Source organism: Colletotrichum fioriniae (genome assembly GCF_027942845.1).
Source record: "Colletotrichum fioriniae strain IMI 355084 chromosome Unknown scaffold_12, whole genome shotgun sequence".
NCBI classification, from domain to species: Eukaryota; Fungi; Ascomycota; class Sordariomycetes; order Glomerellales; family Glomerellaceae; genus Colletotrichum; species Colletotrichum fioriniae.
Genome location: NW_027076848.1, coordinates 719,544 through 745,047, shown reverse-complemented (window position 1 = coordinate 745,047; position 25,504 = coordinate 719,544). Strand labels below are relative to the sequence as shown.

The window sequence follows — 25,504 nt, the reverse complement described above, 5'->3', positions numbered from 1 at the left end:
CACCTCGAAAGCGCCCTTTTTCCCGATGACGCGTGCCTCTACACACGGACACTCGTCATCCCATCTCATCCCACCGCTGACCGCCTCTTCTTCGTCCAAGATCGGGGACACCTGTCTACCAAGAGGCCTCGAGGCGAAACCCCGCGGCGGCAGAAAGCTTACTATAGTAGAGGCCGGTGCAACCATTGCTGTCTCTGACTCCTCCCCGATCAGCCCTCCCAGGCTCCGACAATGTCCCAAAGAACCAAGGAACCCAACGTTTGGTCTGTGACCTGGGAGGTATCATGGTCGCTCAAGATGGCTCATAATGTATCCGTCAGGACTAAGGAATACTGTGCCAAGGGACAGGATGATCCACACAGCCGTACCCCCACCTCATCGCCGTCCTGCACCCTGGCACGCCTGTGTGTCTGGGTCTCCCCGACAATTTAACAGCTGCGGGTCCTCCCATCGCGCCTCCACCCTACTGCATCGTCCGTACCTACGCAGCGCTCTTAGTCGCATCTGCACGCCTTTTTCCTGGAGCCAAGCCAAGCACGCACTTTCCAACGAGTCCCAGACTCTCACTCGTGCCGCTAATAAGGTCCTTACAGCTGTATACGGGAGAGACGTGGATACGGTATACGGTACCTACATATCCCACTAGATGACGCCCATAACACCACCAATTCCCATGTACTCACCCAGGAAATACTCTACTTTGTCTACCTTCACAGTAGCCTGCCGATAAGTACGCAGTACTCATCACTCAGAAGACAAGGGTAGCATCTATCCCCCAGTCAGGGTGCCTCGCCTTCGCCCTGCGTGCAACAATACCTCCTGAATGCCTAACATCGTGCTGTACCTCCACCTGTGACCTAGCATTACTCCGTACTGCAAGCTGTTTAGCTACCGGCCGGGCTTAAGACTTCCTAGATCCGGGAACCGACTCCGGCCCAAATTGTCACTCATCTTGACGCATCGTTGATTGGTAATGTTTTCTATTTGGCTCCCGAAGTCGATCCGATAGACTGCCTGGGCGGCCCCAGGACCCTCTTTATTTTTTTTCCTCCCTCTCCCATACAGATGGATACCCAGTCCTTAGGAGGTAGTTGCTTGCTGGCCCTGGTTTTCTTTCTCTTGGGTTGTTGACGGAAGCTTCTTTTATTTTTCCTCAACTCCCATTTCTCATCCATTAACTCGCTCTCGGGTCGATGGCCATTGGGATTTGTGTATTCCTCCTTTCCTCCGCCGAATGACCGCCTCTTGGTCCGAAGCGCATCTCGACAGTCAGAAACTCTGACACATACACGCTCTCTCTCTCTCTCTCTCTCTCTCTGTCACGCAGTCTCTATCCACCGGCTCTTAGCTTCCCCCCCTTCAGTCCTTTGATCTCTCTCTATTTCATCCCCTTTAACACGGCACATTGCCGCCTGACTCTTTCGCCTATTCTCCCTCTTTTTCACCATCCATCCCCACGGTACATCACCCCGTACCTCCACTTCCAACGCTTTTCCTCTCCCCGGCACGGGCCAGCCACCGCCACTTTCCGGTCGCCTGGGATCATCGTCACCACCTCTTAATACCAGCTCGACTTCTCACTCACCTCAGCGTTTCGTGAGACTGAGCAATAGTCAACCCAAATCGCCGTCAACACCAGACTTTGCGCCGCAGTGGACAACAACTCTTCGCGCATCACAAACTAGCCCGACGGTCCAATGGCGGACCAGGACTTTGAAAAGACGGAACAGGCCGTCGCAGGAGGTAGCCCCGCCGTCAACGAGAAGAACAACACGGCCGACTCAAATACGGCCCCGCGATCCTCGACCTCCACCGCCGCCGATTCTGAACAGCAACGCGAGGAAGCTCGCCGCAACAACCCCGATGGTTTCACCGCGATCCACGCCGGTATCTCGGTTCACCAAGCCGAGGCCGAGTTTGCAGAACTCCAGCGCGAGCTGTCTGGCCACTCGCGCGCAAGCAGAGTGAACAGTCGCAACAGCCGTAGAAAGTCTGAAGATGTCGAAAAGGCTGTCGCCAACGTCAACTCGGCCACACCTTCCTCCGAGACGGATGGCGAGCAGTTTGACCTGGAAGCCGTCTTGCGCGGCGGCGTCGAGGCCGAGCGCGAGGCCGGCATCAGGCCAAAGCACATCGGCGCCTACTGGGACGGGCTCACGGTCAAGGGCATGGGCGGCACCACCAACTACGTCCAGACCTTTCCCGATGCTTTCGTTAGCTTTGTCGACTACGTCACTCCCGTCATGAATCTGCTGGGCTTGAACAAGAAGGGTGTTGAGGCTACTCTGCTGGACAACTTCAAGGGTGTATGCAAGCCCGGTGAGATGGTCTTGGTCTTGGGTAAGCCTGGCTCTGGATGCACAACGTTCCTCAAGACCATTGCCAACTGGCGCGCCGGCTACACCAGCGTCACTGGCGATGTGCTATACGGAAAGTTCACAGCCGAGGAGTTCAAGCAGTACCGAGGTGAGGCCGTCTACAACCAGGAGGACGATATTCACCACTCGACCCTCACCGTAGAGCAGACGCTTGGTTTCGCTCTCGACACAAAGGTCCCCGCCAAGCGCCCCGCCGGCATGTCCAAGAACGACTTCAAGGAGCAGGTCATCTCCACCCTCCTCAAGATGTTCAACATTGAGCACACCCGCCACACTGTCGTCGGTGACGCTTTCGTGCGCGGTGTGTCCGGAGGAGAGAGAAAGCGTGTGTCGATCGCAGAAATGATGATCACCAACGCCTGTGTTCTCTCCTGGGATAACAGCACCCGTGGTCTGGATGCCAGTACGGCGCTCGACTTTGTCAAATCCCTTCGTGTCCAGACGAATTTGTACCAGACCACAACGTTTGTGTCTCTGTACCAGGCCTCCGAGAATATCTACAACCTCTTCGACAAGGTCTTGGTTATCGACGCCGGAAAGCAAGTCTACCTGGGCCCCGCCACCGAGGCTCGCGCCTACTTTGAGGGCCTCGGCTTTGCGCCCCGCCCCAGGCAGACCACACCCGACTACGTTACCGGATGCACCGACGACTTCGAGCGCGAGTACGCCCCCGGCCGTTCAGCCGAGAACGCGCCCCACAGCCCCGAGACCCTCGCCGAGGCCTTCAAGACGTCCAAGTTCCAGAAGCAGATCGACAGCGAGATGGAGGAGTATAAGGCGAGACTGGCCCAGGAGACGGAGAAGCACACCGACTTCCAAGTCGCCGTTAAGGAGGCCAAGCGCGGCTCCTCCAAGCGCTCCGTCTACGCCGTCGGCTTTCACCTGCAAGTCTACGCGCTCATGAAGCGCCAGTTCGTCCTGAAGCTGCAGGACCGTTTGTCTCTGTTCCTCTCCTGGTTCCGCTCCATCGTTATCGCCATCGTCCTCGGTACCCTCTTCTTCCGTCTCGGCTCGACTTCCGCCAGCGCCTTCAGTAAGGGTGGTCTTATGTTCATCTCGCTCTTGTTCAACGCCTTTGAAGCCTTCTCCGAGCTGGCGGGTATCATGACTGGACGTGCGATTGTGAACAAGCACAAGGCCTACGCTTTCCACCGTCCATCAGCATTGTGGATCGCCCAAATCATTGTCGATCAGGCCTTTGCAGCAAGTCGAATCATGGTCTTTTCAATCATTGTCTACTTCATGTCTGGGCTTGTCCGCGAGGCCGGAGCGTTCTTCACCTTCTACCTCATGATTCTCTCTGGAAACATCGCCATGACGCTCTTCTTCCGATGCATCGGTTCCATCAGCCCCGACTTTGATTACGCCATCAAGTTCGCCGTCGTCATCATCACCTTCTTCGTCACCACTTCTGGCTACCTCATTCAGTATCAGTCTGAGAAGGTCTGGATTCGTTGGATCTACTGGATCAACGCGTTAGGTCTCGCCTTCAGTGCCATGATGGAGAACGAGTTCAGCCGTCTGAAACTCACGTGTTCAAGCGAGTCACTCATTCCCTCGGGCCCCGGCTATGGCGACATCAACCATCAGGTATGCACGCTTGCTGGCTCCACCGCAGGAACCACGCTCGTGGACGGCTCAGCGTACATTGCTGCTGGATACAACTACATCAAGGGCGATTTGTGGCGCAACTGGGGTATCATCCTGGCTCTCATCGTCTTCTTCCTCCTCATGAACGTCACTCTTGGTGAACTCATCAACTTCGGAAATGATGGCAGCTCGGCCAAGGTCTACCAGAAGCCCAACGCGGAGCGTAAGAAGCTAAACGAGGCACTCTTGGAAAAGAAGGCAGCCAAGCGCCGTGGCGACAAGCAGGAAGGTTCTGACTTGACCATCAACTCGGAGGCTGTCTTGACCTGGGAGGACCTCAACTACGATGTTCCTGTCGCCGGTGGAACCCGTCGCCTGCTCAACAACGTCTACGGATACGTCAAGCCTGGCCAGCTCACAGCTTTGATGGGTGCTTCCGGAGCCGGCAAGACCACTCTCCTCGATGTGCTCGCATCTCGCAAGAACATTGGTGTCATCCACGGTGACGTTCTTGTCGACGGTATCAAGCCCGGAAAGCAGTTCCAGCGCAGTACCTCGTACGCCGAGCAGCTCGATCTCCACGACCCGACCCAGACTGTCCGCGAGGCCCTCCGTTTCTCTGCCCTTCTTCGCCAGCCTTATGAGACCCCCATCCCCGAGCGCTACGAATACGTGGAGGAGATTATTGCCCTGTTGGAAATGGAGCATATTGCCGACTGCATCATTGGCTCCCCCGAGTTCGGCCTGACGGTCGAGCAGCGCAAGCGTGTCACCATCGGTGTCGAGTTGGCCGCCAAGCCCGAGCTCCTCCTTTTCCTCGACGAACCCACCTCCGGTCTCGATAGTCAGAGTGCCTTCAACATTGTCCGTTTCCTCAAGAAGCTGGCCGCTGCCGGACAGGCCATTCTCTGCACCATTCACCAGCCCAACGCCGCCCTTTTCGAGAACTTTGACCGTCTCCTGCTCCTCCAGAGAGGCGGCCGCACCGTGTACTTTGGAGATATCGGCCAGGACGCCGTCGTTCTGCGAGACTATCTCAAGCGCCACGGCGCCATCGCCAAGCCTACCGACAATGTCGCCGAGTACATGCTCGAAGCCATCGGAGCTGGATCCGCTCCCCGCGTAGGAAACAAGGACTGGGCCGACATCTGGGACGACAGCGCCGAACTCGCCAACGTCAAGGACACCATCGGCCAGCTCAAGGAGCAGCGCATGGCCGCCGGCCGGACCGTCAACCACGACCTGGAGAAGGAGTACGCCAGCCCGCAGCTGCACCAACTCAAGGTCGTCGTGAACCGCATGAACATTAGCTTCTGGCGCAGCCCCAACTACCTCTTTACCCGCCTCTTCAACCACGTCGTCGTCGCCCTCATCACCGGTCTCACCTACCTCCAACTCGACGGGAGCCGCAGCTCGCTCCAGTACAAGGTCTTCGTCATGTTCCAGGTCACCGTTCTGCCGGCTCTCATCATCAGCCAGGTCGAGGTCATGTTCCACATCAAGCGTGCCCTCTTCTTCCGCGAGAGCTCCTCGAAGATGTACAACCCCCTCACCTTCGCCGCCGCAATCACCATCGCCGAGCTGCCCTACTCCATCATGTGCTCCGTCGCCTTCTTCCTCCCGCTCTACTACATGCCGGGCTTCCAGTTCGAATCTTCCCGCGCGGGCTACCAGTTCTTCATGATTCTCATCACCGAGCTCTTCTCCGTCTCCCTCGGCCAGGCCCTGGCGTCCCTGACGCCCAGCCCCTTCATCTCCTCGCAGTTCGACCCCTTCATCATGATCACCTTCGCCCTCTTCTGCGGTGTCACCATCCCCGCCCCGCAGATGCCCGGCTTCTGGCGCGCGTGGCTCTACCAGCTAGACCCCTTTACGCGTCTCATTGGCGGCATGGTCGTCACCGCGCTGCACGACCTCAAGGTCGCCTGCTCCTCGGTTGAGTTCAACCCCTTCACGGCTCCGCCCGGCCAGACGTGCGGCGAGTACATGCAGCCCTTCTTCGACAATGGCGGCCCGGGATACCTGGCCAACAACGATACGTCGAGCTGCGAGTACTGCGCGTACAAGGTCGGCGACGAGTTCTACACGCCTTTGGGCCTCAACTTTGATAACCGCTGGAGGGACCTCGGTATCTTTTTGGCCTTTGTTGGCAGCAACTTGATTATCCTCTTCACGGCGGTAAGCATTGGCCCTCTTCATCACTGAGTCATATCTCTCGAAAAAGTTACTAACGTTTAACAATAGAGCAAGTTCCTCAACTTCAACCGCAGATAATCGTTCCATCCCCGCCCGCTTTTGCAGCGCGCTTCGCATCCTGTTTCCCACTTTCCTACTGTCAGTTGATTTAACAGCATCAGCATCGTCGTCCCCCGACAGGTTCGTACCTGGCCGCATTTCAAAGGCCAAGAACTAGTTTTTCTAAAACGGAGTCTTTTGGTTTGGGGATAGCAACACCAAAATTTTCGGGAGGGTTTTGCGAATTCATGTGAGAAGATAGAGGAAGCCTTCATTGCGCACTGTACACACATCACTCATTGAGCCATGAGATAAGATGGTTTTTTGTCAAGAGCTGCGAGATGTACACACACACCCACACCATAGCATAGAGCTTTTTACGTAATTTAATAGACACGGCCAAGAGACTGTACGTACAAATCGAGAATGGGAGATTTTATGAGAGTTGATGTGTTAAAAGTTCAAGATTTTGTGAAGATTTGACAAGAGTTTTTCATGAAATTTGAATTGTGAACACTGGCTGTTTCTGATGAAGCCACTGCATTGCAATCATGAGGAAATGGCCATTTTACCCCAAAAGCCATGTTCGACCCTCTGAGATTGATGCCTAAAGAGGAGGTAAACGAAAACATCTACGATGCCCGTTGGAGTTCCTCTTCGCTCGACAGTATACTGAATTATTCTCATGGCCAAAACGTTAATGGCTCGAGAAGCTATTCCGTCCCCCCGAATCCACGACTCTGGCAGCCCACACACTGACGTACCTCGATTCGTTCCTCGAAACTTGACAACCGCCCCCCCCGCCCTTTCCCTCCCCGCACTCCCGTCAGGAACCCCGCCGCCGGCAGCAGCATCAGACCCCACTATCGGTCGACAGTCCTCCGCCAGCACCCCACCGCCGCACGGCGTCCTGTCACCCCCTCCTCCGGCGAACGACTTTATTCAAAACCCCATCCGTACCGAACTCACTTTGAGCTCTGGTATTCACACAACCGTCTCAAATGTACTCATTATAGGACTCCCCAACAATTACTTACTCTCTCGTCCTTGATCCGTAGTTGCCTCTCTGTCCCAAATAACATCTCCTCACAAAACCTACGTTACGCTTCAACCCACCACCCAAAAATGGCAGACCAAACCCCCCGCGCAGACCTCGCAAAGCGCCAAATCCCCTTCATGACCCTCGCAACAGGCGACACCACCACTCTCCCAGGCGGTCCCGCCCGCACCGCCTCCGCATCCGACACCCCCGAATCCCGCTTCGGCCTCCCGGGCACAGCAGTCCTAACAGGCGGCACCGGCGCCATCGCCCACGCCGTCGCGCGCGCGATGCTCCAGCACGGGTTGACGGGCCTCATGCTCCTCGACCTAGACGTCTCGTCCCCCGCCGCGGAGACCCAAATCGCGTCTTTGAGGACCGAGTTCCCATCGACAACGATCCTTGCTCGGAGTGTAGATGTCACGGACGAAGGGGCCGTTCAGGAAGCTATGGAGTGCGCGGCGAGCGAGTTGGACGGGATTGATTATCTAGTGTGTTTTGCGGGGGTTGTGGGCTGCCACCACGCGCTCGAAATGTCGGCCTCACAGTTCCGGAGGATTCTGGATATCAACACCACGGGCGCCTTCATCTGCGCACAAGCCGCGGCGCGCATCTTTGTGAAGCAGAACCGTGGCGGGCGGATCGTGTTTACGGCGAGTGTTTCTGCGCACAGGGTGAATTTCCCGCAGCCGCAGGCCGGGTATAATACGAGTAAAGGCGCGCTGCTGCAGTTGAAGAGTAGTCTGGCGGCGGAGTGGGCGCGATACGGGATTACGGTGAATAGCGTGAGTCCGGGGTACATGGATACGGTGCTGAATGAGGGGAGGGTTGAGGAGGCGAGGGAGGTTTGGGCGGGGAGGAACCCGATGGGGAGGATGGGGTTGCCGGAGGAGGTGGGGGGCGTGGTTGTGATGTTGTGTAGTCGGGCGGGGAGCTATTTTAACGGGAGTGATTTGGTTGTTGATGGGGGCGGTGTTGTGTTTTAAGGAGAGGAGTATGATTGATCTTTGTTCAGAGGGCTGGGGAGGATGTGGAAAGATGGAAGGGTTAGATGATAGACTAGAGGACGATCCGCCGCGGGTCTAGACGCATTGAATCATGTTTTTGAAAGGTTTATATTCAGCTGCTCAGAGAGATGGGTGAAAGAGTGTCAGAGTTTGCTCTCGAGAAGTGATTGTTACGGGATCGTGAGCCTCGCTGAGTGCTCGAAACTGTTTGACAGCCCTTCTCAATCATGTTACGGTCTGTATGATCTACGAGCCGGACCCCAAAAGAGTTTCCTCTCTCCGTTATCCTGAGTCTCAACCAGGCCCATATGCCTCATTCTATCGAGTCGTCCTTGAATAAGGAGCTCCTCCCTCCCGCCTGCCCAAGTAGAATAGTTAAGAATGTGCCCGTATAGTCTAGACGACAAGTCACGAGAAGCTAAGAGAAGGATGCCACGAGAGAAATGAGGGACATTTGCTTTATTCTGAAGCATCTGAAGGTCATGGCTTTCTGGGATGAGTGTTATCAGGTTTTAATCCAAGTTATACTTTGCTTACATCGTCTCCCTCGAACACGAACCACGGACGTGGAACAGGGAAACGTAGATCAAATTTGGGACACATTGTTGTACTCGAGAATCACGACTTGAGGCCGCACTTGACTTGAATTTGTCGACAAGGACTCCTACCTTAGTTTACTAGGACCTGACAGCTCGTGATCTTGAGCAATTGAGCCACTGCTATGATTTGTTGAACCCGTAGTGAGTAGAAAAGCTACTCATACTACTAGAAAACCACAAGATGGACAGTCTTGTGAAGTTTGGGCCCCGCCTGTCATTCTCGGGGTCCTTGAGTCTTCCATAGTCGTAGCTAGGTCTTCTACATACTGGGTAAGGCCACTAGCTGTGAAGCAATACTATCTCCAGATACTGTGGGTGCGGGAAGAGTGATTGAGGTGTTGCTTTAGTCCTCCTGAGTTGAGGGGTGCCTGAGGAGTGGCTGAGAAGTAGGCGACGCAAGGACAAGTTGGCTGGTGTGAGGCCTCTGGTTTCCAAGCTGTACAGGCTGAGAAAGACATCTACCATATATAAACTAGGCATATTATAATCTAGAACAAAGCCCTTATATGACTGTTGATCACAGGCTTGCATTGAGGTTGAGCAGCTCACCTGTCAAGGATGATGACTAACAATTCACGCTCACCTTGACGATGCGGGCATCCTTGCCTTATTCTTCAATGGCCGCTTGCTCGGGCTTAGTGTTAAAGTCTGGTTGTCTCTGAATTTAAAGCTTTGTAAGAGAAGACAAAACGGCCCGTGACTTTCAGATATCTTACTGCTAGCAATGTGAATTTGCTCTTGACCTGAATTCCAACCTGTTGGGCCTGACGAAGATGAAAACAGAAATTCGGACGCAATCGGCGATAAGAAGATAAGACGTCACCACCCACCCCACCACCCACCCTCCATGGGACCGCCGTCACGTGCACGCTAGCGTTATCGATAATCACAGGGCAGGAATTCCTGACCTTGACGTCGACTACCCGAATTTTCTCAATCGCTTAAGCTTCTCAACGCGTCAACACCAGGATCCACTGCACAACGCGCGCGCCCACGATGAGCTCATACAGACCATACCCGCCTCAAGGCAATGCTCGGGACGACCGCAATCGCGGCCGTTACGATTCCCGTTCTTCACATCATCAGCCTCCGCCACCTGGAGCAGGCGACAATTGGCGTAACCCGTGGCCCGAAGACCGTGAGTACCGCCGCCTCTCAAGATCGCGATCCCCACCGCGGCATATCGACCGTTGCGTTATGATTCTGACAGAGGAGACAATGATATAGGACGAAGATCAGGAGGCTATGATGGCTACAGACCCGATAGCCGACCGCCTCAGGGCGACTTCACCTTCCGGATGGATAAGCCCTCTGGCGTTGGCAGCACCTCCAGGGGAGATTCATACCGCCCCGGCGCATATCAGGGCAACGATAGAAGAAGGGCCCCACGCGCTCGCGGTGGATTGTTTCGTGGTCGCGGTAGGGGCGGGTACCAGAAGATTATCCCGGCCGAGCGCGAGCTCTTGCGCACCCGTCGCGATGGAGTCGACGAGAACCTAGTCAACGAGGAGGGCGCCGGTGTAGTATATCGCGACATCAATGACCTTTCGGATGATGAAGAGGCCGACATGGAGATCTCGGACAACTCTGACGATGACGACGAGGAATCTGGTGAGCCTTCTAGCAAGCGCGCCCGCCACGCCGGCAATGACGAATCGGGCAACAGCGTCCCGAAATGGTCGAATCCAGACCCGTACACCGCCCTGCCCCCGCCTGATGCAGCGGAACGCAAGAAGAAGGACATGGTCAAGATGATCCGGAAGGCACGAGTGGACGAGACTGCCGCAGACAAGCTCAAGGCCAGTACAGAGGCAGAGGAATTCATTTCCTTCGACTTTGACGAGCCCAACGACGAGGAAGAGATCATACTTCCTCCTTCTGAGCCGCCCTCGCCTTCCCCCCGCCTCCTCCTGGTCCCGCACCCCCTCTGCAATCTTCATCCATCGCCTCTAGGACCGCACCCAGCGGTCCTCGTTCAGACTGTCCACCTGCTATAAACGGATCAGCAGTCTCGACAGCGCCGTCTACGCCTGGAAAGCCTTCAACTTTGCCGCCCAGGCCCGCCGCATCCAACGACGCTCTCGGCTCTCGGAAGCGCACTGTCGACGATCACATCAAGCCTCCTACATACGCTCCGCTCAAAAAAGTCAATAAAATGCCTGTGGGTGGTGCGATCTTGCCTGAGTGGAAGGTGACCAAGGGCGAGGATCCCACGCCTTGGATCGACGCGGACCATTCCAAGACCTCGGATATCAGTGTTTGGTGAGTTGCGGAAGCGTTCAATCAGATGTGGTTTCTAATCTGAATAGGCTTCACAAGGAAATTGTCGACTTCTACGAGGTCGTACGACCTCGCGACTTTGAGCACGAGATGCGAACACGGCTTGTCGATCGAATTCGCTCAGCGCTCAAGACTAATCGCTTCTACAAGGAATGCGATGTTCGCCCCTTTGGCTCATACATGTCTGGCCTCTACTTACCCACAGCTGATATGGACTTGGTCATTTGTGAAAGAAGCTGGCTGAATGGTGCCCATTCCAACTTCTTCGGTATCAAGGCTCTCAGGAGCTTTGGCAAGTTCCTCTCGTCCAAGCGCCTGACCCATTACAACAGCATGGAGTTCATCGCAGGCGCCAAAGTCCCTCTCGTCAAGTACATTGATACCGAAACCGGCCTTCGGGTTGACATCTCCTTCGATCGCCTCGATGGTCCCCAGGCCGTCAAGACATTCATCGAGTGGAAGAAGCAGTATCCAGCCATGCCGATCATCGTCACAATGGTCAAGCACTTTTTGGCGATGCGCGGTTTGAACGAGCCTGTCAACGGCGGCATCGGTAGCTTCACTGTGACCTGCATGGTCGTCAGCATGCTGCAGCTCATGCCCTCTGTGCAAAGCCGCAATCTTACTCCCGATCACCACCTTGGACAAATGCTCATGGAGTTCTTCGATCTCTACGGAAACAGATTTGACTACGTCAACACGGCAATCCGGTTGAATCCTCCGGGTTATGTTCACAAGGTAAGTTCATACCAGCGACCTCAATTACTATGTTGACTACGTCCACTAACGCTCCCACCGTAGCACCGAGTTCAGGACGTTGTCTACAAGAATTTCGATCGCATTTCCGTTATTGATCCCAATAACCCGGCCAATGACATTTCTGGAGGCTCAAGCAACGCTGGCCGGATCCTGGAAGAGTTCAGCATTGCACATCAGATGCTGAAGAAGAGAATGGTGCAGCTTGCCCAGGCCGGTTCACGCGCCGATGGACCTGCCAGCATACTCGAGACCATCTACGCTGGTAACTACTCTTCATTTCGTCACCAACGTGCGCACCTGCGCCAACTGTACGACTCAAGATGAGATCTCAGTTCTGGTTGCGAGTCGCAGTTCGAAAGCATCCGTTTCAATTGTTGATACAGGAAGGATGGGGTTTTCATGATATGTCGGAAGGGAAGCGATTCATCAGGTTACAGGAATCTTTTGCGCTGCATTGTTTAGACGGGCGGGGACCAAGCACTCCAGTTTGGAGACGGAGTCACGGAGAGGCGGCTGTTTCTTTCTCACGATACCCACCCCCATATCCTGGTTGGCTTGACTTCTTGGGTCAAGTCTATTTTTTTTTCGAAGTGTTCCCCTTTCTCTATCTTTTTTTCTTTCTCTCTACTGTTTCGTCTCTCTTCGAAGCAAAGTTGTATGATAATGGCAGCTGGTTGGCTGCGACGGGGGGTGTCGACGAGGATTGACTGTCACAGGCCCGGTCCTTTTCTACGCAAACACGTCCCGGTGGCGTGTCTCACCCCTTTCCCTGCTGGCCAGCTACCCAACGAAGCATTTGGGCCCAGCCCTAGTGGGCTCAACAATGAACAAGGACTTTTCTACTACTTCTACTTGGCAGTGCTACCGTTCCTTCCGGGAACTGGGAAGCCTCTGCTCACTTGGCACTACCACGCTGGGCCTGCGTGGCCCGGCGACTTGCTAACGAATTCACAGATGATAGGACCTCCTGGCAAGCTTCCTCGCGGACGCCTGGACAGGGGGGGGGGGATGTGAGCGATGAGGCAGATCCTCTTATGAGGATCTGGCACGAGGATTCGCAAGCAGACAAACAACAAACAACTCTGGCTGACGCTCTTCGGAGTTTGTCAGCCTCTTTTCTCACTGCATTTTCTGTGCCTTTGCGCATGGGTGTGGAGAGGAAGAAGAAACATCAGGGGCCAAACGTGTCGCGCAGCCTCTGATGCCACCGACATGCCTATGCTGTAGCCCAATGGAGGCGGGAGGTCCTGGAGAGACTTCCTCAGCCGACGAAGGGTTTCACGTTGCTTGAGGGTCGTTGCGCTAGCATCCTCGTAATCGAAATCGATGCCTTCTGGGTTTTCCAGAGCATTTAGTAATTGAAGCGTATATGATATAGAAAGACTATGAGTTGCGTTTGGCGTCTTGCTGAATCTAGGGTCACCTCATTAATGTCACCGCATGTCGTCTAGTTTAACGTTATGACCTTGCTATTTTAGGGGGCGCAAGATTTCGCGGCCAGTGGAAGGACTGGCGAGAATGTGAAGAGAACTACCACGGTGACGAACGCCAACGAGTCAATTAAGCATGCAAGAGAGAGAGACGTATCACTTGCAACGAAGGAGCCTTGTTGAACTATGCTGTAGGGTCTCTTGTTCCATCAAAAGATCTTATCAGCGATGCGGCTTCTGAGCCCGCGGGCAACGGGCTTGGACAAGGTGCTGCCGCTTCTGCAGCCCAGATAGAGAACCGAGGATGCGTTCCTAGATGAAAGAACGGGTTGCTGGAAAGCCCATGCGACTCTGGGGCCAGGGTCAAGCGACCTGATGCTTGGGATTTCCGACATTTTGGCAGAGCCAAGCAAGGTGTGCACCATCTGAGTTTGATCGAAGCTTTTCGGTCCGTATGTAGTTCGTCCGGGGTCCGAATACAATACCTAACAGGATACTGGCTGATGTCCAGCTCGCCGGCCACATATTGCCGGCCAAAGCAGCAAAAGGAGGCCCTTTAGTTGGGTCAATATGGAACCCCGCGTCGGGGTAACGTTGCAGTCCCGTCATTCTGTCGAGGAGTTGTGGGGGACCATTGGAGGATTTGCTCGTTTGATGTCTTGTCTGGAGGGCGTACACAGTTAGATGCAGTAGTTGGGCGTGCCGATCTCCGTAGAAGGAGCAGCAAATGACCGGTAGGACGGTGGTAAACGGGGCCCTTCTTCGGGGGGTCTGCGGTGTAATACCTGCCGGGCTAAGCGTATCATCAACCCGGAGCCTCCAAATGGGAAGGGATTATGAATTGCCGTAACCTGTGAGTAATGTCGAAGACGTGTTGCCGCCGGAATAAGAAGAAAGACTTTTCCCGAAGACTTGAATGTGCCAAGACGCAAGGGCAGAAAAATGTGAAATTTCTGAAATATCAGGTGCAAGGTCGAGGGATGATAAACGTGCGATTGATGAGAAGCGGCCCATTCAAGGCACACGCATCGTAGCAGCAGGCAAGGGCCCCGGTGTCTTTTCTGGGCCTCGTGGAGTAGTGATCGAACCGAGTTGGCGCTAAACAGTGGTCAGAATGTTAAATTGGTGGAGATGCCTTAAGTAATGTCGCCAAAGAGACAATGTTGGCTGACGGGTCTCTGGCAAGACCGCGAGAAAGAGAGAGGTTGGATGATTTTCTCCTGTCATATCTCAATTATCAGACGCTCAAATTTACGGTGGCGCAGGACGAGGCTTCAAGATAGTACATGCCTTAGTCGACGCCTGAACCAGCATCGCGGTCAGCTATGAATAGACTAGGAGTCTGGGAGAGATGAATCGACTATTGCAACTGTACTGGTTGTCTTGGCGGAGAATGTTGCCCCGTTGGCACATTGGGTTGCCTGTGTCGGAGAAGTGGTCCGAGAATTGGCCCGCAAAACAAGGACGGGACCAAGCTTGGAGGCCCGCAGCTCGGGAGCCATTCCCCCGCAAGCAGATGACTTGCTAATAAGCATGAGTTCGGAAAAGAGGGGAGCCAAAGTTGCTAGAGCACAGCGAAGCCTTGCCAGGTTGGCAAAAGATGCGAGGTATGGTCAGGTGGCCGTTGCAAGGCGAGGTCCGCATCAGTGTTGTAAGGGCACGTCGCTGTATCATCGGTGGGACTTAGAAGGCTAGAATGCTTGTTGAAATCCTGGCTATTGCGAACGAGTGAACTGCGAGATACACGCTGGGGACAGGGGGCCGACAGAGAAGGATTCGAACCGATCGCGGCGAGACGGAGACGTGGCGTTCAGACTAGGTAACTTGTGCAGTAGTCGAGGCACAAGGCCAGCAATGGCAGCGGCAACTAGACGGCATTTTTGACTGGCGATGTAATTTGGTTGGAGGTTCTGTTGACGGGATGTTGGACGGACATCTGACCCGGTCTGAGACGGGAGTTGGATTGGGGCACTGGAGGTAAGATGATGCGGGTGGCTTGACAAGGGCGTCAAATGAGGTGGTGTCGAAGTCACCCTACCGGCAGAAGTTCACATTGTTGGAAAGAAGGAAGCGACCGCTCATGCTTTCTCTCAACCAATTGCATGACAGGTTAGTCAACCTCTGGGAGGAAGGATCAATGGGGTGAGGTTGTGGTGCCAGCTGCCTTGAGGGAAATTCGAGGTGATTGTAAGGTGAGGCCGGGGAAGTAGGAGCCAGGATAGATCCTTCCCATGTGGGAGGAGTGGGGCGAGGGAGGGAATCGGGGTCGACAGGGGAAAGAGCTTCTTGATAATTGGAGAGAGCTCTCCTGCTGTGCCTGCCTCGACTTCGCTTTCGTGTCGCATTGTCCCGTGATGATCAGAAACTGCAAAAAAAAAACTTTTCCGTTAGCCAAGACTCTGAACTTGATGTAAGTCTACCCTCTGTAACGCAGAGTGGTAGAAACCAAGTGAGCTTCAAGTACCTTGGGTATGGATACCTCATGTCTTCTGCAGCTAGATCTCCAGAAAGCTTCCCATGTGGACTTTTAAAAGTTTTCCGCTGGTTCTCCGCCTGTTCTCCACAGGTTCACTTGGCAAGATACATCGCTTCCCAAGGTAACTCTTCTTCAGGTGTCTCTAAGGGAAGGTCCAGCAGCGTAGTCGGAGAAGCCTACACGTCAGATTTTGTGGCACGACTTCGTACTCTTCTTCTACCGCCCGGCGTCTAGGTACTTGCCAGATGCATACGTGCGGGTACGCAACTTTCAGCAGATGGCCGAGGCGAATCTCCATCGCCAAGCTTGCCCCAAGCCTGTCTTTGTCGGAGCAGCAGCCGAAAGGGCACCAAGACATCAATCATCCTGGCGCTAAGTGATGACATCTCAATCAATTCGTCTGGGCAAGCCGCAAATCCTCCTACCTAAGCTACCAGGGATGACGGCCAATTTTTATCCAGTCTTCTCCTACATGTTCGGCATCCAGCATGGATAATAGGTTTCCAGTGTACTGTAGGCACTCCGTACTTACTTTCCTTTGCTAAGGCATCGAGCTTCCAGCCGTTTCGCCCTTGCCGCAATATGACTGGCCAGCATTAGAGTTGCGTGTTTGATCTTTATTTCCATCACGATCCGTCATCCAAGTCGGGTGCGGGGGAAATGGGCCGCGCAGATTGGTCCGTCGACTGGGGGGAGAGGAACAACGGGAGGTGGTCCACCGTTCTTGACCCGCCCGGGGCAGACAGCGGGCAGGGGTCCGGAAGAAAGAGATACACGGCCTACGCAGTAAGGTACGAGAGAGAGGGGAAGGGCAGGTGGACCGTGTGTTCCTCATTCCGTCGGGCAGGCACTGAAGTCTGGACTTGTACCTTACGGAACGTACCTATTGAAGTTGACGACCTGACGCCTGAGGTTTCCAGCCCAGGTACGTTACGGATATCTCCTGCCTTACGTACCTTCGGTAAGGTAACTAGGTTTGACCAACTTTGGCCTGCTTTCGTGGGTTCATTCTTGTGCAGTTGGTATGAATCCATGACTAACAACCTGGCAATATGGCATCAGCGAGAGGAAAAGCCGACGACAGCCCAGATGTGACATGTCCATCCGTGTCCACAATTCACATCACCAAGGTTCTCAGTTACGGTAGTCGTCTGAGTAAAGAGAGCTCAGGCGATAGAGACAAGTAGCTAGGCAGGGCAGACCAGCAGACAGACGGATGAACAGCTCGACCGCACAGCAGGTTCCCGGTCTGCACATTTCTGCAGCAACATACCTACCTGAGTTGGTACTTGGAAGTTGAACACGCCCAGTGACACCACCGACACGAACACAGCATGAGATGTGCAACGCAATGACACCTCTACCGCCCGTGTGGCATTCGGGATCTCGCCCAGCTTTCTCGTCTGAGTCTCCCACGCCGCTCGCCTGGTAACATCGCCAATCATCCAATCTCGCCAGCCACTCACGGCTGCCCATCCCTCCCATCCCGAGTGGACTCTCCTCTTCTCCGCATTTCGTCTCCCACACACCACACATCTGCTCACGCACTCCAGATGATCAATGGTACGCTGAAAGCTCATGATTCCCCATACCTACTTCATTGTGCCTCATTGGGTCACCTCTTCTCGAGCTCTCCCGACTGAGGTGCTCTATGCAGGCATTCGATTCCTACCTAGTCACTCCTCGACCTCGCTATCTCAACCGACGACCTGGCAACGGCCCAGACATCTGTGCCTTCACCATGCTCGCCCACTCGCTCCACCTGTCACACAACGGCCCTACCGCCCTTCGAGGAACTGATCGTCTGTACCCTTCGTTACTCCTCCGCACCTGCTTCTACCCATGACCCCATCGTATACCACGGGATGCGCAGTCCTCCACATCAACCTTGTCAACCCCATGTGCCAACGTTTGCATTCGGTCCGTCCTGTTCTCCCCAGACAGGGTCCCCCTTCGATCAACTCAACCCGCAGCCCAATGTCATTCAACGCAGCAACTCGGTACGACGGTGGGCCGTGTCGTTACGCATCCTGCGACTCGGGTACCATACTCACGAGGCAACCGCGGCCGCCCCCGAACCGCTTCCAAAGGTACCGCAGGCAAACCACCGCCGTGCCTCAGCGTTTACTTTAAGTTTCGGTCGCGCCCACCTGCAAGTCTATTCACGAGCCTTGAGGGACCTACTCCGCTGACGCATACATACGACACTCCAACTTCACCTTGTCCCACCTAGACGGGCGATTCACCTGATTGTAACTGAACACAACTCTAGAGATAGTCGCCTTTGTGCGAATACCGCCATTATGTATCAGGCGCAAAACATCTACTTCATTTGCGGTTTCGCCGCTATTGGTTCGTGATGCTACCTTCAATTCTCGGCTGGCCTTACACCTTGAGGATCATACTGACTAAAGCGCAGGCGGTGGCCTCTTCGGCTTTGATATCAGTTCCATGAGTGGTGTCTTGGGAACCGGAGCCTACAAGAGATACTTTGGAAATCCCACATCATACCGCCAGGGTGGTATTACGGCTTCCATGCCTGCCGGCTCTCTCGTCGGATCTCTCGTCTCCTCCTTCATTGCCGACAAGTACTCTCGCAAGGTCGCACTGCAATTCTCCTGCATTCTGTGGACCATCGGTGCCATTCTTCAATGCGCTTCCGTCAACGTCGGCATGCTTTGTGTCGGCCGTGTCATTGCGGGCATGTGTGTCGGTATCGCCTCCTCCATTGTGCCCGTCTACCAGTCCGAAATCGCCCCCAAAGAGATTCGTGGTCGCGTCGTTTCGCTCCAGCAGTGGGCAATTACTTGGGGTATCTTGATTCAATACTTCATCCAATACGGCGCCGCCGAGGGCATCGGAAAAGGCTCCACTGATCCCGACCAGCCGACAGCCGCTTTCCGCATTCCCTGGGGCGTCCAGATCGTCCCTGCCGCTGTTCTATTTGTTGGATTATTCTTCTTTCCTTACAGTCCTCGTTGGCTTGCTAGCAAGGACCGCTGGGATGAAGCCATCAAGGTCCTCGCTCATCTTCACGGCAGCAGCGACGTCAACCACCCCAAAGTCCTGGCACAGTACCAAGAAATCGAGGAGGCCCTCCGATTCGAGCGAGAAGAGAACATTTCTAGCTTCAAGGGTCTCGTCGCTCCCCGTATGTATAAGCGTGTATTGCTCGGAATGAGTATCCAGATGTGGTCCCAGTTGTGCGGAATGAACATCATGATGTGTAAGTAACGGCCTTCCTATTGCGAGTGTAAACGACGAGTCGCTGATTTGATCCAGACTACATTGTTTACATCATGCAGGGTGCCGGCATAGGCAACCCGCTGCTTACTGCATCTATTCAATATATCATCAACGTCGTCATGACTCTTCCTGCCATCATCTTTATCGACAAGCTAGGCCGTCGTCCCTTGCTCGTCGGCGGCTCTTTCATGATGATGACCTGGCTGTTCATTTCGGGCGCACTTCAACAGTACTATGGACAGCCCAACACCGATGAGACACGAAACGCCGACAATGAATCTGTTACTTGGCTCGTCCTCAACCAGAGGCCGGTCTCCTCTGCTATCGTCTCCTGCTCGTATCTCTTTGTCGCAACCTTTGCCACTACATGGGGTCCTGTGTCATGGACTTACCCTGCCGAGATCTTCCCGAGTAAGATTCGCGCCAAAGCCGTCTCTCTATCGACTTCGACCAACTGGTTCTGGAACATGATTCTTGCTTTTGCTGTCCCACCTTTGTGTAAGTTGAGCCACACGACACGTTCCATACAAGTAGGCACTAACAGACATTTGACAGTGTGGAACATCAACTACAAGATGTACTACATCTTTGCAACCTTCAATGCCCTGGCCTTCCTTCACACCGCATTTTTCGCGCCCGAGACCAAGGGCTTCACTCTCGAGGAGATGGATGATGTCTTCAACTCTGGTCTTCCAGCCTGGAAGACCCATCAGAAGAAGTCTCGCCTTGACGACATCGAACGAGAGATTGCCGCCGGAAACCTCAAGGTCACACGCCACGGCGGGGTTGCCGAAGACGACCACGAGGTCGTTGCCGAATCCGAGAAAAAGGGAACCGCTGTCTGAGCACCGCGGTAGAGTTCCAAAACTCGAAATTATACAATAATACCCAGCAGGAGTTGTTGTGAAAGATTGTCATGAGGAAAAGCGAATTTGAAGTGAATGAAGCGAGGCAAATGCGTAGGCTAGCAATTTAATTGATGAAGATGATACCAGGACTGTTCATCTTGCCCAAAGATATCGATGATGGTGCGATAGACGTGGTAGCATGACGTGAATGGCATGACCACATAAGAGGTAGAACGCGCCTTTTGGGGCTAGGCCTTGTCCACAACTTCTTCGCTGATATGCTCGGAAAGTTACAAAGATTTTGTGGCTGACTCACTCTGTTGCCAGGGCTGGACTAGGTTAGCAAAGGATATATAACACAGAGAGTCCCAACGACAGTGAAAGTGTCTGTCAACCTGATTAATATCGGGACGAAGAGGCAGGCGATTGGTGACTTTTGTATATGCGAAGCGATTGAATTGCCTCTTTCTAGAGCTCAGTTCTGATGCAGTTGAAGATACGGTTAAGATCAGGCGGCGGCGTCTGACGACTGGTATATATTCCGTTGGGAATCATCGAGGTATAGAAGGAAGAAATAAGTAGTGGTAGCCAGAGGTGAGAACTTACAGCCCCGGCCAGCTCACTTCCTTGAGATCACGCTAACGGTAAGCTGTACACCACTTGAATCGTCCAACCGCATCTGTTCCGGCTGTGACGAATCTTTAGCTGAAGCAACCGGTATATCTATATGCGCGCGATGTGTGTGTGTGTGTGTGTGTTTGCCCAAGACCGGAGATTCTGGTCGAGGAGAAGGTGGGTGCTACTTTGTGAGTCTGGACACTCTTCGTTGGTATGTCATTTTGTAGCACCACATCCGATACATATTGCCCGCAATGTCTGATCACGAACCTCTAGATTCAATGATCGACCATGGGCGTGGTCATTGCATTCTCCGGATATACCAACGGCCCCATCGCCATCGCTTCCGGCGCAGAAAGCACAAGATTCCCTTTCCCATCCTTCACATTCTCCACTTCCTTGTCCGGATCCAACGCGCTCGCCGTCTGATACAACCGCGCATCCAGCTTCCTCGTGCTCGGATCAAACTGCAGCGTCCACTCCTCCACTGTCCGCCGGCTTCCCCTCGCCAACTCATCCATAAACGCACTCAGGTCGCGGTAAGGAACCATCTGCGTGAACCACGACGTCCACATCAACAGACCCCACTCCAACTTACGGAAGTCGTCAATGCTGCCGTAGACTTCTTCCACTTCCCTACGGAGCAACTGTCGATCCTGGGCCGATGCATGGTCATAGACCTGGAAGAAGGCGTCCTTGGACTCGGATACGTATTTCGGCTCCACGAGCCAGAGGTCCCCTTCGTACCCGCCCTCGCTGATGCAGATTACCCGCCGAAGGAGAGGCCATGCGATACAGCTACCGTCGGCGAGACCTCGGGACGGCAGCAGCTCGAGCTGCATGCTGACCGGAAGCTCGTCGTCCTGGATAGTGACCTTGGATAGCGGGGCCAGGATGCGGAGGTGCTGCGATGTATTCCACCACACCGGCCCCATCCCGTCCGTGACGCGGAAAAAGGCCTTGTACTGACCCGGCAGCGGAGAACTCAGCTCCAGCCTCCTCTCAAGGTCTTGAATCGCATGGTGTGAGGGGACCGGGTAGCGGAACAACGTCTCAGGACGAAAGATTTTATCCTTATCAAGCTCCACTGGCCCGACAACCGTCCGCTCGACGAGCATATCCTCCCGCTCGCGCAGTTCGTCCGGGGCATACGGCGCACAGGACCGCGTGTTCTCATCGATTGCGCGCGCGAGCTCGGCGATGGTGTAACCCTCATACGGCCGCACCGGGCCGCGCTCCAGTCGCCGTCGGAGCATCTCGCACCCGGCGTCTGCGGCTTCGCGGACGTGGTCGAGGCTGATGGCTAGGTGCTTGACGAGGGCGTTCTTGGAGGGATTCGTGAACCAGCCGTAACGCCAGAGTTCGCGCATGCTGCCTAGCATGGGCATCTGGTCTTGTGCGGTGTGGAGGGTCGCTATTGTTCTGCCCCATAGCTCGATGGCGGTCTCTTCTTCTTCGCTTGCGTGGGCGCTGCTTGCAGAGCTGTCATTGATCCTTTCCTCATCCTCTTCGGCCTCATCTGAAAGGAACTCATCGTCGACGTCCTCTTCCTCGAGTCGATACTGACCATCCTGTACCCTGCTTCTATCACCACCACTACCCACTGCCCAGCATCCACCGCATCACGAAACAACCTCACAGAGAGATCAAGCGCCAACACCCGCCCCGTAGCCTTGACGACCTGGTTCATCTGCCACGGCGCCAGCATGCGCTCCCAGAGACCCCAGAACCCGGCCAGACGCATCGGGATCGGGCCGTGCGGGTTCGCCCTGTTGTCCTGCCCCAGCGCCAGCTCGCGGGCGAGTTCGTAGGTTTTCTCGTCTTCGCGCCAGGTGGGGGCGAAGCGGTTGCAGACGAGGGTGCGGGCGTACTGCTCCAGGGCGTCGAGCGCCGCATCACGCCCGTCATCTGAAGATGAACGAGCCTGCTGTCCATCGGTCGAGGAAGAAGAAGAAGAAAAGGGTTTCGGAACAGGCGTAGCCCACCGCGGCCACCGCCCGACATGTTCCCACCCAAACGCAAACACAATCCGCGTAAAAGGGTCCGCACGCGGCGGGTTCACGGGGACCTCATACGTGCTAGATGATCCATTCTCATCGCATCCCTTGCCGAGGGTCCGGCACCGGTCAAAGTCCTCCGAAAACACCTCGGGCCCGAATTCTCGGAGGTCAAACGGCGGGATACCATGCGCATGGAGGATCGTCAGCAGACCGGTGCCGTGGTCTACTTGGCCGAGCACGGCGAGACAAACAGCGGTTTCCCGGACGTGTTGGATGACTTTGCTGACGGATGTTTCTTCTGCGATGGAGGTTGGGTCTGTTAGGTGGCGGAGGAAGAAGGCCATTGTTTCGGTGGTGAAGCTTGGATCTCATGCCCCCTCCCTCCCTCCCGCTCTGGATGTTTTTCTACGAAAGGATGCGGTTTGTTATTCTTGGCGGCGATGCGGCGAGGTCAGCTTCGGGAGTGGTAGATTGGTGGCGGGGTTAGCGCTGATGGTGTATGCATGTCAGACGTAAGGGCCCTGAACATTCTCAACTTGTCTGTAGTTGCATGGCTTGAGCTGGCTGTGGTGATCATAATGAGAGTGATGCTTCATTCTACGGAGCATTATCATCTAGAGACGGACGAAGTCGTACTAGAGAATGAGAGGCACAGATACCAATTCTCGTTTACTGCGGCGCTTCAAAAGGGTTCGGTGTGCATGTCGCTTTATGCACAATGAGTAAGTCCTGACCTTCAGCTACCTCCTCCCACCTGAGCCGAGACGGCGTTGTTGCTGCTGCCACTGCATGAGCTCCCACGTTGGCCCCAAAGAGAGACCTCAGGACGGAGAGCTCTCGATCAAATACAGTAAGGCCATGAACAATAGGGGAGAAAGAAAGCCAACTGATGTGGATGAAAGAACTTTTTAAGATGGCATTTCCTTCCCGGCAATTTCGAGCACGTCAAAGCGACTGAGGTCCAGGTGGCAGACGCTAGTGAATATGCTTAATCCACTCTAGGCAGACGAGTTTAAGCACCAGAACCCCTCGCGGGCTGACAGTCTCTTAAGAAATTGGCATAGTTAGGAAATGAGCAGACCTCGAAGGGGATTAGCACGTCGTCACAAGCCCCCAATGCCAAGCTCATTGCGATCCCTCGTAAGGCTGATTTGGGGAGAGGATCACCATTAAGCCAGGTAAAAGTCGCGGCTAACATATGCGGAGTCTTTCCGCAGCCCTGCCTGAAACTTTTCGTCTCTGCAAGAGCCTGAGTGGCGGTTCTTGTGGCTTTCAGCTTTCTACGGATAGTCTTCTCTCAAGGCCTGGGGGTGTGTAAGCCGGCAGCGCCTTTGGTGCTGAAGGCGCGGGGACTCTAAAGATTTACGCGAATGTCAAGATGTCGCGATTGGCAGCATCATGGCAGTGGCGCGCGGTTCCGGCAAGGGATAGGATCCTACTCTGTACCCAGTGGTTGAGCCCCCTTCTTTTGTGATTCGGCTGCCTAGCGCTAGCACTGGCAACGCTTAACCTTGCTTCTTAAACAAGCTGTCCGAATTTGTTGCTCGAGAAGAACTTATTTCATGGTTTGAAGTTGCTTCCCTTTCTGGTTTTCGTTACCACTTGTCGACATCACCTCAAAGCGATACTCCCCTTTTCATCAACTTTGATAATTGAACGATTGGATGCAGTCACCCGAGCAAAAGGCGTTGCTTGATATCAACCATACTCGGCGGTCAGGTGGAAGTTGGCGAGACGAAGCACACGAGATGGATCATTCCTACGGGCAACAGACGGGAGGTTACAATGTCGACCCGACGACAGGATCCGATGCGAGGACGGCACAGGACATGAACACGCATTACAGCCAGCCACAAGTCGTATATTCGTATGTTGAGAATGGTCTTCATCCAGTGCCGGAGCCGGACAAGATCGTAGGCGCGCCGTATTATCACCAATACAATCAAATTCCAGGCATGCCGAGCCATCCCCATGAACAAGCGGCATCGAAAAGGAGGATATGCGGTATGAGCTTGACGATGTTCATACTCTGGTGCATACTGGGATTCCTTCTTGCGCTGCTGGCCATCGTCGCGGGTGTGTTTGGGAGCATGCTCGCAAAGCAGAGCTCAGAAATTCTAGACCTCAAGAACGTGGCCGCAACAAAGTAACCATCCCCCCCTCCCCGTGAACCATTCTATCAACACTCTGACTGGACGGTTGATACTAACACCCCTGATAGAACAACCAAACCTGACACCAACGGCACTTCAACGACAGCAGCACCCGCCGCGACGACGACATGGGTACAAGTAGTGGACTGGGAGTACATCGGCTGCTACGAGGACACCTCGAACCGCGTGTTCCCGGATAAATTCACGCAAATTGACGACCAGACGAACCGGCTCTGCGCGGGTGTGTGCTCTGGGTACGAGTACTTTGGCACCGAGTTCGGTGACCAGTGTTATTGTTCGCGGACGCCGCCGACGACGGCTGCGCCGGCGTGGAATTGCGATATGCACTGCACTGGCGCGCAGACGTCGGAGATTTGTGGGGGGTTCTTCTTTTTGAGTGCTTGGAAGAAGAAGGTCTGAGGTTGAGGGCTGGGCATGAGGTCTTTGGATGGGGTCATTGGAGGTGACGACGTGAATCGAGGTCTGCTTCAGCTTTCCTTTCATACCCAGCTATAAGGATTGGAGTTTCTTGGGTTTGACTGATTGAGATACCCTATGGTAATAGAATGAAAAGAGTCTTTGTTTTGATTTATCAAACTTCGTGTTGGCCACTAGGAGGCTGCTCGAAGGGCAATCGGGTGTAAGGCGGTCGTTGTGTGGTTGTAATATGGAAGACTCACATCGTGTTACTCGATCATGCAGACTGGATATTACCTAATCTGGCCTCCCTCCTCAACATCCAGCAATGGATTCAAACAACCATGGCCGGTTGGCCCAATGGCAAGGCGTCTGACTACGATTGAAAATGTTATCAGGAGATTCTGGGTTCGACCCCCAGGCTGGTCA

At 54.4% G+C, this 25,504-nt stretch overlaps 7 protein-coding genes and 1 non-coding gene across 8 annotated transcripts; 7 read left to right on the top strand and 1 right to left on the bottom strand.

Annotated features, from left to right (window-relative positions):
- Window positions 1–1,697: 1,697 nt before the first annotated feature.
- On the top strand, window positions 1,698–6,242 carry SNQ2_3 (ATP-binding cassette transporter snq2; the record flags this gene model as incomplete). The annotated part of the gene is made up of 2 exons (XM_053198707.2): window positions 1,698–6,146; window positions 6,213–6,242. 2 exons carry the CDS (start codon window positions 1,698–1,700, stop codon window positions 6,240–6,242), a joined length of 4,479 nt encoding a protein of 1,492 aa, XP_053043828.1.
- A 1,086-nt stretch (window positions 6,243–7,328) lies between these two features.
- On the top strand, window positions 7,329–8,228 carry N0V96_009415 (uncharacterized protein; the record flags this gene model as incomplete). Its single annotated transcript, XM_053198708.2, has 1 exon — window positions 7,329–8,228. One exon carries the CDS (start codon window positions 7,329–7,331, stop codon window positions 8,226–8,228), a length of 900 nt encoding a protein of 299 aa, XP_053043829.2.
- Window positions 8,229–9,878: 1,650 nt separating this feature from the next.
- N0V96_009414 (uncharacterized protein) lies at window positions 9,879–10,845 on the top strand (the record flags this gene model as incomplete). The annotated part of the gene is made up of 2 exons (XM_065758634.1): window positions 9,879–10,042; window positions 10,116–10,845. The coding sequence occupies 2 exons, from the start codon at window positions 9,879–9,881 to the stop codon at window positions 10,843–10,845; spliced, it is 894 nt and encodes a 297-aa protein (XP_065612699.1).
- Window positions 10,846–11,003: 158 nt separating this feature from the next.
- Window positions 11,004–12,211, top strand: N0V96_009413 (uncharacterized protein; the record flags this gene model as incomplete). The annotated part of the gene is made up of 3 exons (XM_053198709.2): window positions 11,004–11,110; window positions 11,158–11,866; window positions 11,930–12,211. 3 exons carry the CDS (start codon window positions 11,004–11,006, stop codon window positions 12,209–12,211), a joined length of 1,098 nt encoding a protein of 365 aa, XP_053043830.2.
- A 5,885-nt stretch (window positions 12,212–18,096) lies between these two features.
- Window positions 18,097–19,884, top strand: HGT1 (high affinity glucose transporter; the record flags this gene model as incomplete). Its single annotated transcript, XM_053198710.2, has 4 exons — window positions 18,097–18,145; window positions 18,213–19,019; window positions 19,076–19,537; window positions 19,595–19,884. 4 exons carry the CDS (start codon window positions 18,097–18,099, stop codon window positions 19,882–19,884), a joined length of 1,608 nt encoding a protein of 535 aa, XP_053043831.2.
- Window positions 19,885–20,783: 899 nt separating this feature from the next.
- On the bottom strand, window positions 20,784–22,849 carry N0V96_009411 (uncharacterized protein; the record flags this gene model as incomplete). The annotated part of the gene is made up of 2 exons (XM_065758633.1): window positions 20,784–22,086; window positions 22,140–22,849. 2 exons carry the CDS (start codon window positions 22,847–22,849, stop codon window positions 20,784–20,786), a joined length of 2,013 nt encoding a protein of 670 aa, XP_065612698.1.
- A 1,404-nt stretch (window positions 22,850–24,253) lies between these two features.
- On the top strand, window positions 24,254–25,078 carry N0V96_009410 (uncharacterized protein; the record flags this gene model as incomplete). Its single annotated transcript, XM_053198712.2, has 2 exons — window positions 24,254–24,651; window positions 24,727–25,078. The coding sequence occupies 2 exons, from the start codon at window positions 24,254–24,256 to the stop codon at window positions 25,076–25,078; spliced, it is 750 nt and encodes a 249-aa protein (XP_053043833.1).
- A 343-nt stretch (window positions 25,079–25,421) lies between these two features.
- On the top strand, window positions 25,422–25,504 carry N0V96_009409. Its single transcript has one exon. It is a non-coding gene; the product is annotated as a tRNA-Arg (tRNA).